The sequence below is a fragment of the Rissa tridactyla genome, chromosome 9, assembly GCF_028500815.1.
Source record: "Rissa tridactyla isolate bRisTri1 chromosome 9, bRisTri1.patW.cur.20221130, whole genome shotgun sequence".
NCBI classification, from domain to species: domain Eukaryota; kingdom Metazoa; phylum Chordata; class Aves; order Charadriiformes; family Laridae; genus Rissa; species Rissa tridactyla.
This window is the reverse complement of record NC_071474.1, coordinates 43894265-43910138: the sequence shown is the minus strand read 5'-3', so window position 1 is coordinate 43910138 and position 15874 is coordinate 43894265. Positions and strand designations below refer to the sequence as shown.

General features: G+C 55.4%; 2 protein-coding genes and 5 non-coding genes across 7 annotated transcripts; all 7 read right to left on the bottom strand.

The window, feature by feature from the left end:
- Nucleotides 1-382: 382 nt before the first annotated feature.
- DKC1 (dyskerin pseudouridine synthase 1) lies at nucleotides 383-12059 on the bottom strand. The gene is made up of 15 exons (XM_054215596.1): nucleotides 11958-12059; nucleotides 11672-11733; nucleotides 11229-11315; nucleotides 10558-10649; nucleotides 9828-10012; nucleotides 9257-9321; nucleotides 8569-8695; nucleotides 8074-8204; nucleotides 6919-7062; nucleotides 6337-6457; nucleotides 4930-5048; nucleotides 3732-3835; nucleotides 3228-3294; nucleotides 2368-2526; nucleotides 383-1748 (listed from the first exon to the last, which is right to left on the bottom strand). Exons 1-15 carry the CDS (start codon nucleotides 11971-11973, stop codon nucleotides 1680-1682), a joined length of 1548 nt encoding a protein of 515 aa, XP_054071571.1. The 5' UTR covers nucleotides 11974-12059; the 3' UTR covers nucleotides 383-1679.
- LOC128915379 (small nucleolar RNA SNORD83) lies at nucleotides 4564-4639 on the bottom strand. The gene has a single exon (XR_008468619.1). It is a non-coding gene; the product is annotated as a small nucleolar RNA SNORD83 (small nucleolar RNA).
- LOC128915387 (small nucleolar RNA SNORD17) lies at nucleotides 5834-6082 on the bottom strand. The gene has a single exon (XR_008468627.1). It is a non-coding gene; the product is annotated as a small nucleolar RNA SNORD17 (small nucleolar RNA).
- LOC128915385 (small nucleolar RNA SNORA36 family) lies at nucleotides 7771-7905 on the bottom strand. Its single transcript, XR_008468625.1, has one exon. It is a non-coding gene; the product is annotated as a small nucleolar RNA SNORA36 family (small nucleolar RNA).
- On the bottom strand, nucleotides 8289-8364 carry LOC128915380 (small nucleolar RNA SNORD83). Its single transcript, XR_008468620.1, has one exon. It is a non-coding gene; the product is annotated as a small nucleolar RNA SNORD83 (small nucleolar RNA).
- On the bottom strand, nucleotides 8916-9164 carry LOC128915388 (small nucleolar RNA SNORD17). Its single transcript, XR_008468628.1, has one exon. It is a non-coding gene; the product is annotated as a small nucleolar RNA SNORD17 (small nucleolar RNA).
- A 588-nt stretch (nucleotides 12060-12647) lies between the features above and the next one.
- Nucleotides 12648-15211, bottom strand: LOC128915345 (40-kDa huntingtin-associated protein-like). Its single transcript, XM_054215598.1, has 2 exons — nucleotides 12984-15211; nucleotides 12648-12869 (listed from the first exon to the last, which is right to left on the bottom strand). Exon 1 carries the CDS (start codon nucleotides 15065-15067, stop codon nucleotides 13988-13990), a length of 1080 nt encoding a protein of 359 aa, XP_054071573.1. The 5' UTR covers nucleotides 15068-15211; the 3' UTR covers nucleotides 12648-12869; nucleotides 12984-13987.
- Nucleotides 15212-15874: the final 663 nt, after the last annotated feature.

Sequence of the window (15874 nt, the reverse complement as noted above, 5' to 3'; positions counted from 1 at the left end):
CACTGCAGGTTAGGCAGCCCAGGACCAAACCGTCCCTCCAGCCACCACCAGACCTCCCCAGCAGCTCGCTCCAGCGCAGGCCAAGGAGGAAAGAGAACACCCAACTTCCAGGCAGACATCCCAGTGGGTTTTACCAAAGTGGAGCGTGGCACTTAAGCACTTGTCCTCACCAGCAACAAAGGCCCCTGTAGTGATGGTCCATGTCACCAAGACCACTTCTCAGCACCAGCAGCTTCGTCAGGAGAGCAGCAGGAAGGCTGGGTGGAAGGGGCAGCCCTTTACCTGCCCAGCTGCAGCGTGCACATGCATTAAGCTGCCTCCCCTGCCTGCGAACAGACCACTGACCTCTTCCGGGAGCCAGACGAGCAAGAAAAATCACCCATTCAAAAATAGGGCTTTTATTTTTATGTAAAAAACAGAGTAAATAAAAATGGACTTTTTTTTTTTTCTGCTCAGGTTCTGACAGCCACCAGCTGCTGGGCCCACTGCCTGCATGTACCTCTAGTATTGGAGAGGAGAAAAGTCAGACAAGATAAAAACAATGCACGAGGCTAAGACAAACGTTACAGAATCTCCGCAGGGATGAAACTCAGAACAAACCAGCCCGAATCATTCCCCATTAAAAAGGGCTAAAATCCTGATTCAGCACTACCCTGTGACAGAGGAGAGACCTCCTGCCCCCAGCAAGACACCCCAGACAAGGAAATTAGGACAAATCTTTCTGAAACTGCTCAAGCCCCACACCCAGTGCTCCTTACAAAGCTACCTCTGGCCAATATTTTCCTCACGAGGACTCCGGTCCCAACAGCCCTTTAGAAAAACCTTTAGACCAGCCACCTTGTGGTCACTTTGCTTCTGCCCCCTCCAGCAGCATCCCCACTTCCAGTCTTCAAAGCACATTAGATGCCAAAACCAAAAAGGCAACTGAAGCGCCGCAGTCCCATTCCAACAACGGGGTAGAGAAGAGGAAAGAGCCAGCAAGAGGGACACGCTGACAAAGTCACTGGGTCTAGGGATCAGCTGACAACTAACAAGCAGCTCCCCACATTATAAAGCAAAATGAAGGAATTTAATGTTCTAATCCTTTCATGGTAAAGTTAAAAAAAGTACTGAGAATATCTGGGTGGACTATTAGATCTCATCTAGCTGAAGGTCAAGCCAAGCATATGGCCAGGTTAAAACAAACCAGAGCCCTTCCAATGACCAATTTGACTGTCCTCATCTCAGATGGGCTGTGACAAAGCCAGTCCTCCAGATATCAGCATATTCTGCGACTGTCAGGTAACAGCTCCAACCTTGGAAGAAAAGGAAGAAAGAGGCAGGACAGGAGGGGGAGAAACGTTATTCCTCCGTCTCAAGGTGAAAACAGAGACACCAAGAGCTACAGCTTCCCTGAAGATACCACTTCTATTGGCATCGCGGTGTTCAGCTTTAGAGAGCAATCCAGTGCAGGGGCAGTCAGGCACCCCGCTCCTCTGGCGACCCTTAAAACAGGATGAGGAGGGGTACCCGAGCAGGGCGTATCCTGGGCACACACACCCGCTCACTCACATACACAGCAGAAAAGGAGCTTGGAGCTTGCTGGCCCCTCTGCCATGCAGCCAGTCCTCTTTTTCTCAAGGCCTCTGACTCCTCCCTCCCTACCGACGAGGTCGCCTGCTTTGGACAGATCCAGTCGCTTACTCTGAGCTCTCTTCTACCTCCTTCTGTTTCTTCTTCTTCTTCTTCTTGGTGCTGGTCTCACTAGTCTGTAAAGGGGTTGGAGAGGTCAGGAAGGGATCAAAAAGGAATTCCCCAACTGATTATTTCCGGAGGAACAGCCCCATTCCAGACGCAGTGGAAGCTCCCCACGGCCACAATCCTCCCTCACCACCATGCAAGCACTCAAGCACACGGACTGAACGCCAGCACCATCCTCCCGCCGGGGCCCCTTACAGGGCACCAGAGCACAGAGGTGGCCTGGCAGGAACAGCGTACCCACCAGCTGCCCCGGGGCACAGATGGCTGCTCACCCCATCCCTGCCCTACTGCAGATCCACCCCCACAAGCCTCACCTGCCTGATCTCCCACCACCCTCAACCAGTTCAGTTTACTATAGAGTTTACTATGTATTCAGTTTACTATGCGCATCTATACAGGCGTCTTTCTCTGCCTGCGGGGAGCCCGGCACTTTAGGGACATAGAATCACAGCATGGTTCGGGTTGGAAGGGACCTTAAAGATCATCTAGTTCCAAGCCCCCTGCCATGGGTAGGGACACCTCCCACATGCACAGCAGGATGCCACTGCGTTTATCCTGGAGGTATTAGGCAGAGACAGCAATCTCTCCCGTGCTTGGACCACACCGTGCCAGCACCCAGTTACGTACCACTTCTATTTGCTCTCCTCCACTTTCAGCTGCCTCTTTGGCCTTCTTCTCTTTCTTCTTCTTTTTCTTTTCCTTTTTGCTCAGCTCCTCTGGTGGTGGGGTGTCAGGGGATGGTGGGGTCACAGCCTCATCACTTTCACTCTCTGACTCCCGCTTTCTCTGTTAGGGGAACGTGTTGTCAGACACACCATCTTCCAAAGTGATGGGAGAACTGTCTGCAAGCCCGTTGCAACTATTTTGCCCAGTTCAAACTTCACAGTTAACAATGCGTTGAGCAGGAGGGCGAGCTACAGACTGCCAGGGGTTCCCTCCAGCACACACTGTCTAGGATTTGCTTCTGCTGGAATTGCACCCCGTATTTCTCAGTGTTTCCTGTACCCCGAAAGCTCCAGAGTTTGAAACACTGCTGCACCTTTCCAAGCGCACAAGCCCTGACTTAGGGAACTTTAGATGCAACTCTTGCATGGACATAGCAACTGTTTGTAGTCTCCAGAAAGGTTCTCTGGCGCAAACCTCTATTGTGGCTCCATACAACCTATTTCCTGGGATGCTGCAGCTTGTACACCCCGAGTCACAGCTCCTCATTCTCATACTGTGCTACGGGACTCTCACCCAAAGTACAACATCCCAGAGACTAACAGCCGGGGTAAGACCCTGAACAGGTCACCCTACAGCTAGCTCACAGGCCAGGCAGCCACAACACACGTTGGGGCACTAGGTTCACAGAATGCAAAGCACTTTCGTCTGTAAAACAACCAACCGAAGCAGCCTGATACCAACTGCCTAAAGGAACAGGCATGTATTCACTCTTCGTCAGGGCCCAAACAACCTTACAGCCAGAGAACACGAGTGATACTCACTTTTGGAGCCCTCTCCACCTCTGAAACAGCTTGGGGAACAGCAGATGCCTCTTTCTTGGAAGCATCCCTGAAAGAGAAGACCCCCAGGCTGAGCAGGACAGCCGCTGCCTCGCGCTGCTCTGTACAAGTACAAAGCCCCGTCCCCCTCGCGAGGGCTCCGTAACCTGCACCAGGCGCTGGGTGGGGAGGCTGGTGTGGGGAAGACCTGCAGCCTGCACCAGGGTCAGCTGGGCTGGGCAACAGCAAGGCCCTCCCCCGTTTAATTTAGCAGACTGACTCCCTCTAAAACCACAAGCACAGGCTAGAAAGGGATAACTGTCTGCTCAGGGTCTTTCCCACCAGCGCTGCACGTTCCCCGGGACGGCAAGAAATGCCACCGCACCCCACGGGTCCGCACAGACGACAGCCTTGGGCCAGGCCTAACACGCTGCAAGCACAAATGGCAGCACTCAGCCCAGCCCTCCCCTCTGCCCACCACGCAGGAGCCATACACCCTGTACCCACCTGTAATCCACATACTCCTTCTTCCAGGAGTCCGGTGTGCTCTCGTTGGGCTTTCCGTGCTTGTCCAGCAGACCCTTCTGGATCATCATCTTCTTTTGACTGGCCTGAGAGCAATGTGCAACAAGTCAGACTGGAGCTCCAGGGAGGAGAAATCCTCCCCGTGACTTCAGCCACTCAGCCTAAGAGGAGGTAATCCAGGAACAAGCCAAGCCAACTACAGCATTACTGATTCAACACTTCTCCAAGGACTTCCTAACAAATCACACAAACATCCCCTGCACAGCAGCCTACAAATCTCCGGCAGGAGGGATCTTCATCGGTAAACAAGGGCTAATTTGTGGGGGAAGCAACACCAGCAGAATAAGATGAACTCTGCACGTTGTGGAGCTCAGATCTCTGACTGGGTTTCTCCAGCTTAATGACATGCCACATTCCAGCTGACCCCCTTTCAGCTGCAAGTGCAAGGCTTTGCTGAAGACTCCACCATGCTTGAATTGGCCTGCAACACCTAACATTTGCTGCAAGATAGATGCGCGTGCATCCCCACGGCTTTCTACGTTTCACCTGAACCACAGCAATGGAATAAGCCACAGCAACTTGACACATGGTTTTAAGTCTGAGCTGCGCCAGCCTGGCTGCAGTTAAGCTACCACTACTGACCTGCTGATTTCCACGGCTACTGCACGTTTGAGACAGGAGAGGAACCCAACTATGGGTGTTCCCACTGCTCCTGTCCTTCAGGCACAACACAGTGTCTCACAAGACGGCGTGCATTTTGGCGCTGTTGCAGATGCACCAGAAGGAAGAGCAACTCCTTGCCCAGCCTCTCCAGAGCCATCAGTATGGGGTGATAGATGAAGGTCATCTTTGCACAGAGTGCTAATGCCATCCAATTCACATCATTTGGCTCTTTACTGGAGGAGGGCTGGTGCTGCACAGACCTGAGGAGCCCACACCTGAGCACCAGCCCCAGCTGGGCCTTGGGTAGAGCTGCCCAGGCTCCAATGGAAGGAAAAGCCTTTCTCCCACCAGCACTGGGAAGTGCCACCACTGTGGCTCCAGGAGACCACAGCAGAATTACACCAAGGTCCTGGAGAAGACACAGGCACAGCTCTGCCCGAGGGGCCTGGAGTCCCACATCCCGACAGCCGGGCTCCCACCGCCACCCTGGGACTGACCACATCCCCACACCGCTTACCTTGGGACCGAGACCCCATTTGCGGGGATACGTGTCTCTCTCCATGATCACTCTCTTGATCTTCGCCACAATGCCATGGTCGCAGGTAGAAATCACTGCTGTGGTCATCAAGGCAATGGCTGCAGAAGCAGGCAGAGAGTTCATTAACTCTTTAACAGCAGAACTGCAACAGCAATGCAGGAACCTGCTGTGTCCAGCCTGTTCTTTCACTGTTAGCACAAAGAGGAGGAACACACACCCCCCACCAGCGCCATTTCAGCCCAAAACCTCACTGGAAGTAAGTTCTGGACTAACACTAACATTCAAAGGCAGCAAGTGTGTCAGTCATGGATAACCACACCATAAGCACAGGCGTCTCCAGCTTACACCAGAAGACTGGTTCTGGACCAGTGAACACAGTTAAGACCAACTATTTCCCAGAGCAGCACCAACACCACCACTGGATGGGGGAAGAGCTCTGTGAACAGCTGCTGGAGCCCTTCCAGGCAGCTCAAGGAACCACGACACTATAAAAAAGAGCAGTGCTGCTCCTTCGTCAGCTCCCAAAGCCTTGCAGAGCCAAACTACAGGAGACTAATTCTACCAATAAACGATGTTTTTCCTGCCAGGTCCCTGAGATGACCAGAGTGAAGGCGGTACAAACAACAAGGTGGAATGGCTTGGCTGTGGTGACACCTCCCAAGGTTGCTCAGTCCCACGGGTCTACACAGAGCATGAGGCTGTGCAGCACTGCGCACCGTGACACATCATCTGTACTGTATGTCAGCACCTGCCACCTACACAGCTTCTCTGAAGACCCTGGTTAGAACAAAACACCCTTTCGAGTCACCTCACAGAAGCTGGTAGTTGCTCAAGTCCTTTTACGCTGATCTGCTCAGAAGCGTGACGTGTCAGGTAGCAGTATGTGATCAGACATCATCCCTCATCTCAGTGGGGATGGACCCCCCCCTAAAGAGGGGCTCCAACCCTGCCGGCACCACTTCACTCCTGCAGGCAGCCAGCCACACACCACAGCAGCCCCCAGTAGGACACTGGGAGACTGGAGGGTCTCTGGAGGCTGCACAGCACCCAGACCCTAGAACAGGAATCGGGGTGCTGCAGGAGGGCAGCACCACTGCACTCAGAGAACAGATAAACTTCATCATCACCTCACACACAGCACCTGAGCATCACGCAGCTGACACCAGGCTGAGGAACTCTTCACACCTTGCCAAGGACTGATGCAGCCGCTATTTCTTAACGTCCTGCCCAAAACCAGCTGCCTTGGGCCACGCTCACCCACAGTCCCCATCAGGAAGCACTATTTAAAACTTCTGCACATAGGGACTCATTTGTTGTGCATTCACTGGAACTCAGTCTGTTATTTCTGCAGTTAGCTGGGCACAAGAAGAACAAGGAGTTTCATACCTAGGCAGATAGCTTCTCCTTTCGTGGTGATGACAACAATCTCCTGATTAAGTTCAATACCATCTTCATACCTCAGGACACCAGGCAGCATAATCTTGGCTCCATAGCAAATGGCATTAACCTGAAAATGTAGGGAATGAATAGGAGGGCTTATAAGCTACTGGAGAATATAAAAAAAAAAAAAAGGTAAGAAGTGTCTCTAATATTTTAGCTGCCCATTGCCATTACTGTCCCAGCAATAACATCCCCATATATCTATTTTTTATTGTCCACTATATAAAACTTGGGGGCTTTGGAAAAAGCAAGCAAAGCCCCTATCACAGCAAACAACATGTGTGGCAGATCTTTCGTAACCATCAGCACCTCCTAAACTGAGAAGAGCAGCTTCTCTGCCACTCAGTTCTTGGCTCTTGCATCTTACTGCTGATCTGGTGGTGCCTATAATAGGTCCTACACAGCTCACAATCACAACAGCGCGGGACACCATGCGGATCCTGATCCCCCATTTATTGTATTTGCTGCACAAGTTAGGAGGACACTTTGCATCTCTGGCTGTCACCTGGCACCATCTCAGGAACTCACCGCACTGTCTTTCATGACTAGCCGCTTGTGTGAGGTCAGCAGTTTCTCCAACGGCAGGATAACTCTTCGCAGGTAGCTGTCATCCTTATTGTTGTCGTATTGCCACTGTGCATCCAGTACATCGTGCATAGTCACCATGTTGTCCTGCCAAGACACAAACCCTCTAAACTCTCCTACCAGCCACCAACTCAAAACACACACAAGGCAACAGCTAAAGTCCAACAGCTGTGCTGAAAGGGAGTGAAGAACAGATGCCCAACTCAGAAGCATCAAAAAAAACAACCTAAAAGAGGCAAGAATACTTTCCTTTAACAGCTTAAGGTCAGACTGCCCTGTGCTGACAAAGACTTCAACCTTCCTAATCGCAGACAGCACTTGGATGTAGTGTATAAGGTCTGTCCACATGAAACTTCGAAACATGGCTAAACTTAAAACAAATACCTGGGACTTCTAGACAAAGGTTAGTGAGTACAAGTCTAAATTAACCAGCTCTTCAATCTGTGACACGGAATAAATTATTGAAGCAGGTGTAAGCACCCGACATCTGGAAGTCAGAAGACTGCCAGTAATTACAGCTGTGGTAAGAGCACAAACGGGTGGGGAAACACTTGCACTCTGATACTCCTGCTTTGCAAGGAAAGAAATTAGTTCTGGAGTTTGGACTGGCAGCAGGATCCAGCTACGATCAGACTGAAGAGACTCTTTAAGTGTTCAAGGCCACACACACGAGCCTGCATCTCCCAGGCTCATTTTGACGAAGCACGTTCCCTGTGTTGTGCCCTGACACCAAGCGGTCGCAGATTGCTAAGCAGACAGCTCACAGGCCTGAACTTGGGGCATGTGCACTGCATGGTTTGTAGGCTGAGAAACACAGGTGGCATAAAACAAACTTTCAGTCACCGTGGTGCATCTCCCAGTCGCACGCTGTCCCAAAGTTTAATTACCAGAACAGGGTAAAAACCCTGAACTGAACTCAACACTTTGGTTACAGACCGTCTATGGGAAAAGCTCCCATGTTTTTGGGGCTATTCACAAAACTCCTCCCAGCCGCCATGCACCTATACCTTAACACTGTAAAAATAGCGCAGTTCCAAGGAATTCTTGCAATTCTAACAATTTCAAATTTGCTGGTTATAGTTAGAGCTGCCACTCTACCTTCTCTCCCAGGATACCCGAGCGCACTCTGCGGAGCTCTTGCATCTGGCCCCCCACACCAAGCAGCAAACCAAGGTGAACACAGAGCGTTCGGATATATGTGCCCGCTTCACAGCTCACCCAGAAGATACCTGAAAGGCAGGACAGGGCAGAAGAGTATTTAAATACGTATCTAGAAACTCCCTCAGAGAGAAGCTGTACATCCAGCCCTTCAGAGCCATCAGCCTGGGGTGATAGATGAAGGTCATCCTTGCGCTGAGTGCTAATGCCATCTAATTGACATCATTTGGCTCTTCAATGAAGGACACAGCAGTATAAAAAATAGATGGGATTTACTTCTCAGCACACCAAAATAACGCATAAAGCAGTTACTGCTTGACAGTGGTGAGGATTTATGTTTGAAGACATCTGCCAAGAATAGGAAGCAGCCCATTTCACAGGAAACTGCATCATCTCTCAGCTTAACAGGAAGAAGGCAGGAAAGCCCTGTTTTACCTAATCTTCTCTCAGGATCATACTCCACCAGTTTGCTCTCATAGATGGTTCTGACTCTCAGTTGTCGTTTGACAGCAGCAATGAGGGGCGGTCGCTGAAACAGTGCGCCTGTCAGAGTTTCTATTGCCTGAGGGTAGAAGCAGAAGAAGTAACAGCTCACACCTGTGCCCTAACAGGAGCGCCTTGGGGTCTGTGGCAACTATGACCGCTTCCATAAGTAAGAAACCACAAGTTTCATCATAATTTGGTGGTGTCATATTTAATAAAGTCGATCCGAGACAGCGATGCGGTCAAAATGCCACCCCAGCTGCCAGCGACAGCTGGGCTTTTTCATCAGGTGACAGTATGTGATCAGACATCATCCCTCATCTCAGTGGGGACAGAGCCCTCACCAAAGAGGGGCTCCAACCCTGCCGGCACCACTTCACTCCTGCAGGCAGCCAGCCACACACCACAGCAGCCCCCAGTAGGACACTGGGAGACTGGAGGGTCTCTGGAGGCTGCACAGCACCCAGACCCTAGAACAGGAATCGGGGTGCTGCAGGAGGGCAGCACCACTGCACTCAGAGAATGGATAAACTTCGTCATCACCTCACACACAGCACCTGAGCTCCGCTCTCATCTCCCACCGACACTGAACACTTTGCATGTAAAGCACCTGCACGGCCAAGAGCATGCCGAGACTTACCCTGGCAAGCTGCGCCTCACTCTCAATTGCATTGTGCAGCCGAACAATTCCCACATACTCTTTGCCTGAAAGAACGACAAGAGCAGTCAGGAGTGGCCACTTGCATTTTATGTTGACCTCAAGGTCCACACTGCTTCACAGCCACACACCCACAGAGCCATGAAATTTTCACAACCCCTAGGAAGGACGCACAGTTTCTTCTGGAGTTGGTTGTTCTTTCAACAAAATAAATCTAAGCTACATTTATTTCTTCACTGAGTTTTATTGCACTGGGCTGGTAGAGGCTGAGACCAATAAGTTCAGTCAGTACATGAAGCCAGTCTGTCAGAAGTGTTTTCACCGACTTAAAACGGTACAAGCCCCAGAGAAGCAATCAAGAAAAACCCAACTTGTGACAGCACAGACGCACCCTCACCAGCTTGGAGTGAGAAGGATGAGCAACCCTTAAGCACAAGGCACTGAAGACCAAGACTAGCCCTTTCAAAGGCTGGAAATCTCCATTTTGTCGCCAAAAGAACTCCACGGCTCCCCAGTCGCTTAGACTGTAAGTGGTCCTGGGCAATAAACATACCTGCACTCTGCTGAGATTTGACCAGCCGTGTTGCCCTCTCAATGCACACAATGAGGCACCCGGTCACCTTCGGGTCCAGAGTGCCACTGTGACCAGTCTTCTCTACTCGAAGGATGCGCCGGATCCATGCAACCACCTCGTGGGAAGATGGATTGGAAGGTTTGTCGAGGTTAATAAAGCCGGACCTGTAGTGCAAGATGACAAGAGAGTAGGAGCTAAGCATCAGGGCAAACACAGCAAGAGCGTAAGAACTTTGGCAATATTTTTCTTAGCTGCAAAGAAACGTATTTCTACCCAGGCAAATAAGTGATGAACCTCACAGCTGCTCTCAGTGAGCACACGTCAAGCTGCTCTGTGCACAGCAGGTGATATATTCCATGGTCAAAGAATTCTCTTCTCCCCAGACAGCTCATCACTACTCTGTACTTAGGTCAAATTAAATACTACAAACAAACTCTGAGCAGTCTCAAAGCCTAGCAGGCCAAAGGACTTTCCATGAGACCACAGGGAATTCCTCAAGTGTTTGCATGTCCGTCCAGAGACCAGCCACAACCCCAGAACAAAGCAAACTTCACAGAAAGTGACCAGCAGGTACTATTTAGACATTTACTGGTTAGTAGCAAGGCACCGAGTCCAGCAGAGAGGTACAAGGGGAATCCAGAACAGAAAATGTTTTGAAGATATTAACTGTGCAAGAAAAATAAACCACTCTGACCCTTATTACACTCACCTAACGTAGTCAGAAATCTCTCTCTTCAGGGGATTAGCGCCAGAAGGAAGCGGTGTGTAGTGTGCTGTCATCACATTTAACTTGTCGAAGTTCTACAAAATGCAAGGAAAAGTTACAAGTGTTCTTGAGCTCACCTTGGTTTCAGCATCACTTTGCCCCAGTACATCTCCCCAGTTACACAACGTCTGATTTGTACATTTATGTGAAAGACCCTCTTCGAAATGAAAATGACCTGACAATGAAACCACAACAATGTTTTACAGAAAGAGAAAGAAACAGAAATCCTGCGCTGAAAGAGATGGCCAAGCAGCACAATACCAACCTTTAAAATGCAGGATAAATACCGCGTGCCCCCGAAACTCAGCACAAGCAACTCAGAAGTCTACACAGACCACCGTCAGACATAACTATCTGAAGAAGTCTGGTGGGGTCTTTACTGAAGATGATAAACTTCGAATGCAGGCGTGCAAATGATACTGCTAGATAAATTTTCTAATGTGATTTCTGCATGCAGAGGGTCTCCCTCTGCTGCGTGTCACACGTGCTGCTTCTTAGCAGGAGGGTTACGCAGAGGAGGAGCTGAGCATCTCCACGGGCCTGCACTGAGCGAGGCAGGACAGAAGAAGGAGCAGGATCAGGGGTGGCCACAAGGTTGTCTGTAACCCGTTTACCTTCAGCAGCAAGGGCCACTGGGACGTGTCCAGCTGGGCAACGCGGGACTCGGGCTTGATGAAGAATTCCTCCGTGTGCTGAATCTCCTGGGGGGTGGATGAAGATAGGAGACATCAGAGAAGGGAAACTCGGAGGCCCGGGCTCCTGCCCGCTGCCACGCGGCCCCTCAGACGCCCCCAAAGCAGCGGCTTTTCCCCGCCACCAGCGGGGCCTCCCCCCCGCGGACCGGCTCCGCTCCCTCCGGTGATGGCGGGGGGAGGGAAGCTCCTCCAGGGCTTCTGCGAGGCACTGCTACTCCCCGCCCTACCCCCATGCCCCACGGACCGGCCCCAGCCCCACGAAGGTTCCCACCGTGCCGCCACAGAGGGGTCCGTGGAAACCCCCCCGGTTCCCCGAGCCCAGCCCCGGGCAGCCCCCGCCGGGCCGGCGGCCCCGCGCTCACCGCTACATCCTCATCGGGGAGCGCCCGCTTCTCCTTCTTCCGTCGCTTTTTCACGCTGAAACCTGCGGGAGCGACACGCTGAGCGTCCCCGCCGCCCCGGGAGCCGGGCAGGCCCCAGCCCGGGCCCGCCACCCACCCACGTGGCGCCACGGCGGTGCCCAGCCCCGCGCTCACGCCGCCCCACCGGGGCTCCCCCAGCCCCTGCTCTTTCCCCGCACCCACACCGCGACCCGGCCCCGGGGCGAGGCGCCCCCCCCCCCCGCCGCCGGTCCCCTCCGCTGCGCACCGTCCCCGTCCGCCATGGCCGCGCCGCGTGCTGCCGCCGCCGCCGCGCAGGGACCGGAAAGGCCGCCCCCTTCCCGACAAGCCCCGCGGCAGCACGTGACCGCTTCCGCCCCGCGCGGGCGGAAACCGCCGGGGACGATGGCGGCGGGAGAGCACCGGGGGAGGTCCTTCACCCGGGAGCGCCGCGGCGGAGCCCGGCGCCGGGTTGGGGCGAGAGGCTCCCGCTGGCCCCGCCGGCGACTGGGGAGGGACCGGGCGGTGTCGCCGCACCACACACCGAGCGGGCATCGAAACCCGGAGAGCAGCAGCGGGCGGGGCCCGATCCGTCCCGCCCCAGAAGCGCCGTGTCCCGCAGAGCGGCCCTACCGCCGCCGGGACACCCCCCCAACACCGACCCCGCAGCGCTCCCGAGGTCCCGCGGGCAGACAGGGCGCGCCGGCGCTAATTGCAATTAGACCTGGTGCACCGAAGAAGGTTCTCGACACCGACCAATAATTATCTGCGGGCAGCTTTTAAGGATTCTGGCTGCAGATAACCCGGGCATCTCAGAGACAGCCCTTGTCCGGGGATTAACCACACAGCCATCGCTCCAGCCTCTAGTTAAGAGTCACTTTTTTCTTTTTTTATAACCACCACATAGTATTCTAGCACCAGTTTCATCTCTTTTCATTGAAAAGGAGAGGGTCATAAGTAGTTTCAAGGCATGGATTTTTATTTTTGCTTCACAGTGTGGCACGTCCGTAGCCAACTCAACTATAAAACACTATCACGTTCTGAAATGAGCATTTATCAACTCTTAATTTTATCTAGACAAAATGAAGCTTTGTAGTAATTAACTCTTAAATATTATGGAAACGAGTGTTTGCATTTCCGGTAGGAAAACTCCAAGTTCCTAGTTATTCCAGTGTGGAACCTGAAAAACATTTGAAAAACAAACACTGGAAAAGCATTTGAAAAAAATCACTGCCTCTAGAACCAGCTAGTAACATCAGAAGTACACGTAACACCACTGTTGTACCAGAATTACCTCTTCCCTCTCTCTTCTCTCCCAGGTGTGCAAACAGGATCTCTCCATCTCTCCCAAAGCCTCAGCCTTCTGAGGGAGGGGGGTCTCTGGGGGGTGTTTGCTCCCAGCATTTGTTTCTTTTTTTATTTCTAGGTGTATTAGAATTGCTCTTTATTTATGTGACACCCACAATTATGTGGGAACCACCAGGGCCCCTCTGGCTTCCACTACAAAGCATCCTCTTCTTGAGATTCCATCTGACCCCTGCAGAAATTTGCCTCGGTCTGCAGGCAACAGCTGGGTGCACCAGGGACAGCGGGTTCCTTTCTTTTCTGGTCTAAAGACGGGGATTCTTCACCTCAGTACTGGAAACGGTCCCGAGAGGCACAAAGCAGGAGGCAGACGTGCCCGCTAGCAGACAGGAACAGCAGCTGCAGAGAACTGAGCAAACAGTCCATTCCAATAACTCATCCTTCTCCACCATCCATTTTATCCTTCATTACCCTCGGCTGTAGTGGATTTGCCTTTTTTCAGTCTCAGTTCTCCAGCTTTCCAGCTGTGCTACAGAAAACAGAGTCAGGCCACCACCACTGGTCCCCAGGCAAACACTCGAGGGTCAGTGACCAGCTCCTTTTGTCCGCCGTGAAAGCCAAATCCATGGCCTCACCTTGGCTGTAGTGTCTTTTGGTTTCAGGAGGGAAATAAAAGTCTCATTTGGATGTGGGTGGTTTTTTTTTTTTTAAAGGCAACTCCAGCAACATTTGCTTCCTGGATGTGCAAAAGCCAGTTCTCTAAGGAACGGCCGGGCTCTGCTTCGGGGCTGTCCAAGCCCGACAACTCTCGGGACAAACCGCAGGCCGTTTCCTGGGGCACAAGGGCAAGGCGCAGAAGGACACGCTCGCTCGTCCGCCATCGCTGGCTGCTCTTACAGAACGCGCACCGAAACCAAACACCGGCCCGGAGGACGCGCCCACCCGGGCCTCAGCCCCGGGCCCGGCCGCGGCCCCGTCGCGTCCCGGCGGCGCTCAGAGCCCCTGCCCGGCGGGGCTGAGCATCTCCTGCAGCACCAGGTGCAGCAGGTGGTTCTGCTCGGCGCTGAGCAGCGGCCAGAGCTCGGCCTGCAGCGCCTTCAGCGCCTCCGCGTCCTTCTCCTGGCAGGCCAGCACGGCCGACTGCAGCAGCAGGAACAGCTCCCCCGGCAGGTAGCTGGCCGCCGCCGGCAGCCCCCCGCCCGCCCCCACGCCGCCGCCGCCCCCGGGCCCCGCCGCCGCGCCGCCCTCCGCCGCCTCCCAGCAGTACTGCTCCAGCGTGCGGGCGTGCTCGGGCAGCAGCTTGGCGGGCGGCGGCTGCAGCAGCAGCAGCAGCAGCACCCGCGACACCTCGCAGCGCCACAGCACCTCCACGAAGGCGCCGCCGCCGCCCGCCGCGCCCCCGCCGCCCAGCGCCGCCCCGGCCAGCGCCTGCGCCCGCGTCAGCGCCGCCAGCGCCCCGGCGTAGTCGCGGCCCAGCAGCAGGCAGGAGGCGCGCTCGGCCAGGCAGCGCAGCGCCTCCAGGGGCAGCCGCGCCGCCGCCAGCAGCTCGGCCGCCCGCTGCAGGGCCGCGGCGGCGCGGGCGGGCCGGCCCGTGTCGCGCAGCGCCGCCGCCAGCTCCAGGCAGAGCCCGGCCGCCAGCGCCGGCTGCCCCCGCTCCAGGTGCAGGCGGGCGGCGAAGGCGCCGCAGCTCTGCGCCGCCGCCACGTGCTCGCCGAAGCCGCCGCGCAGCCCCAGCCGCTGCCGCAGGTCCCGCTCCTGCCGCAGGAAGAGCCGCGCCGCCTCGGCCAGGGCGGCCGCCTCGGCGGGCCCGTGGAACAGGCTCTGGGCGCAGCGCGCCACGGCCAGCTGGCACCAGGCGGCGTAGGGCAGGCTCTCCTGGGCGCGCAGCTCCCGCGCCAGCGCCGCGAACTGCTCCGCCGCCTCCGCCACGTTCGGCTTCCGCAGGAACCGCCGCCGCAGCTTGGCCGACACCAGCCGGTACCGCGACAGGAAGTCCCCGTCCCCGCCGAGCCCCGGCCCGGGGCCGCCCGCCCCGCCGGGGCCGGAGCCGGAGCCGCCCGACGCCGACAGCATCGCGCGCCGCCCGCCCGCCACGGGCCCGCTTCCGCCTCGCCTGGCGACGGCCAATCGGCGCCCGCGCCGGCGTCACGTGGACGGCGGAGTTGAACGGGGCGCTGACCTGAAGACGCGGTGCTGATCGTGGGCGCGACTGACCAATGAGCGTGGCCTGATAGTGGGCGTGGTCATGCCATGGGCGTGGTCATGCCATGGGCGTGGTCAGGGCGGTGCTGCCGGCCCGGTGGCGGTGGCGGCGGCTCCCACGCGCCCGGTCCCCGTTCCCCCTCGGCCGTCCGTCCCTTCGGCGGGCCCCGGCCGCCCCACGCCCCCTAGAGACACCGCCCGGGGCCGCAGGGCCGGCGCCCAGCTCTGTCACCCGGGACGTGCCGGGCTGCGGGGGGCCGAACTCGGAGGTGCCCCTGGCTCCTGGAAGGGGCTGGCCCGGCCCGTCTCCCTCGGGTCGGGGGGCGGCAGCAGGAGCTGCCTTCACTGGGGCACCTGCCTCTCGGTGCTGAGCGTCAGCCCCTTCGCCTTGCGGCTTCTTCTATCGCCCGGGGCCGCCTCCGCTTCCCTGCGGCCTCCTGCTTCCTCCTACCTGCCGCCCCCCCCGCACTTGGGGTCCCATCTCCTCTCACCTGCAGCATCATCCCCCTTGTTTCCCCCAAAAGGGGAACGGGCACCGGTGCTGTGTGTCCTGCATGGCCAGGTGCAGGGTGCTGGCCGTGTGTGGGGACGTGAGGATTTCTGGCCTCTGTGCTACTGTACGGGCAGGGAGGTGCCGAGGGACTCCACTTTAATCTTGACTTCCCACAAGCTGTATAG

What these genes read in the sequence shown, in the direction of transcription:
- LOC128915345 (XM_054215598.1), bottom strand. Translation starts at nt 15,067, where the DNA reads ATGCTGTCGGCGTCGGGCGGCTCCGGCTCCGGCCCCGGCGGGGCGGGC.
- DKC1 (XM_054215596.1), bottom strand. An exon ending in AGTGGCCCTTGCTGCTGAAG is followed by an intron (nt 10,650 to 11,228) that starts GTAAACGGGTTA and finishes TGCATTTTGTAG; the next exon opens with AACTTCGACAAGTTAAATGT. An exon ending in CAAATCTCAGCAGAGTGCAG is followed by an intron (nt 9,322 to 9,827) that starts GTATGTTTATTG and finishes TCGTTCTTTCAG; the next exon opens with GCAAAGAGTATGTGGGAATT.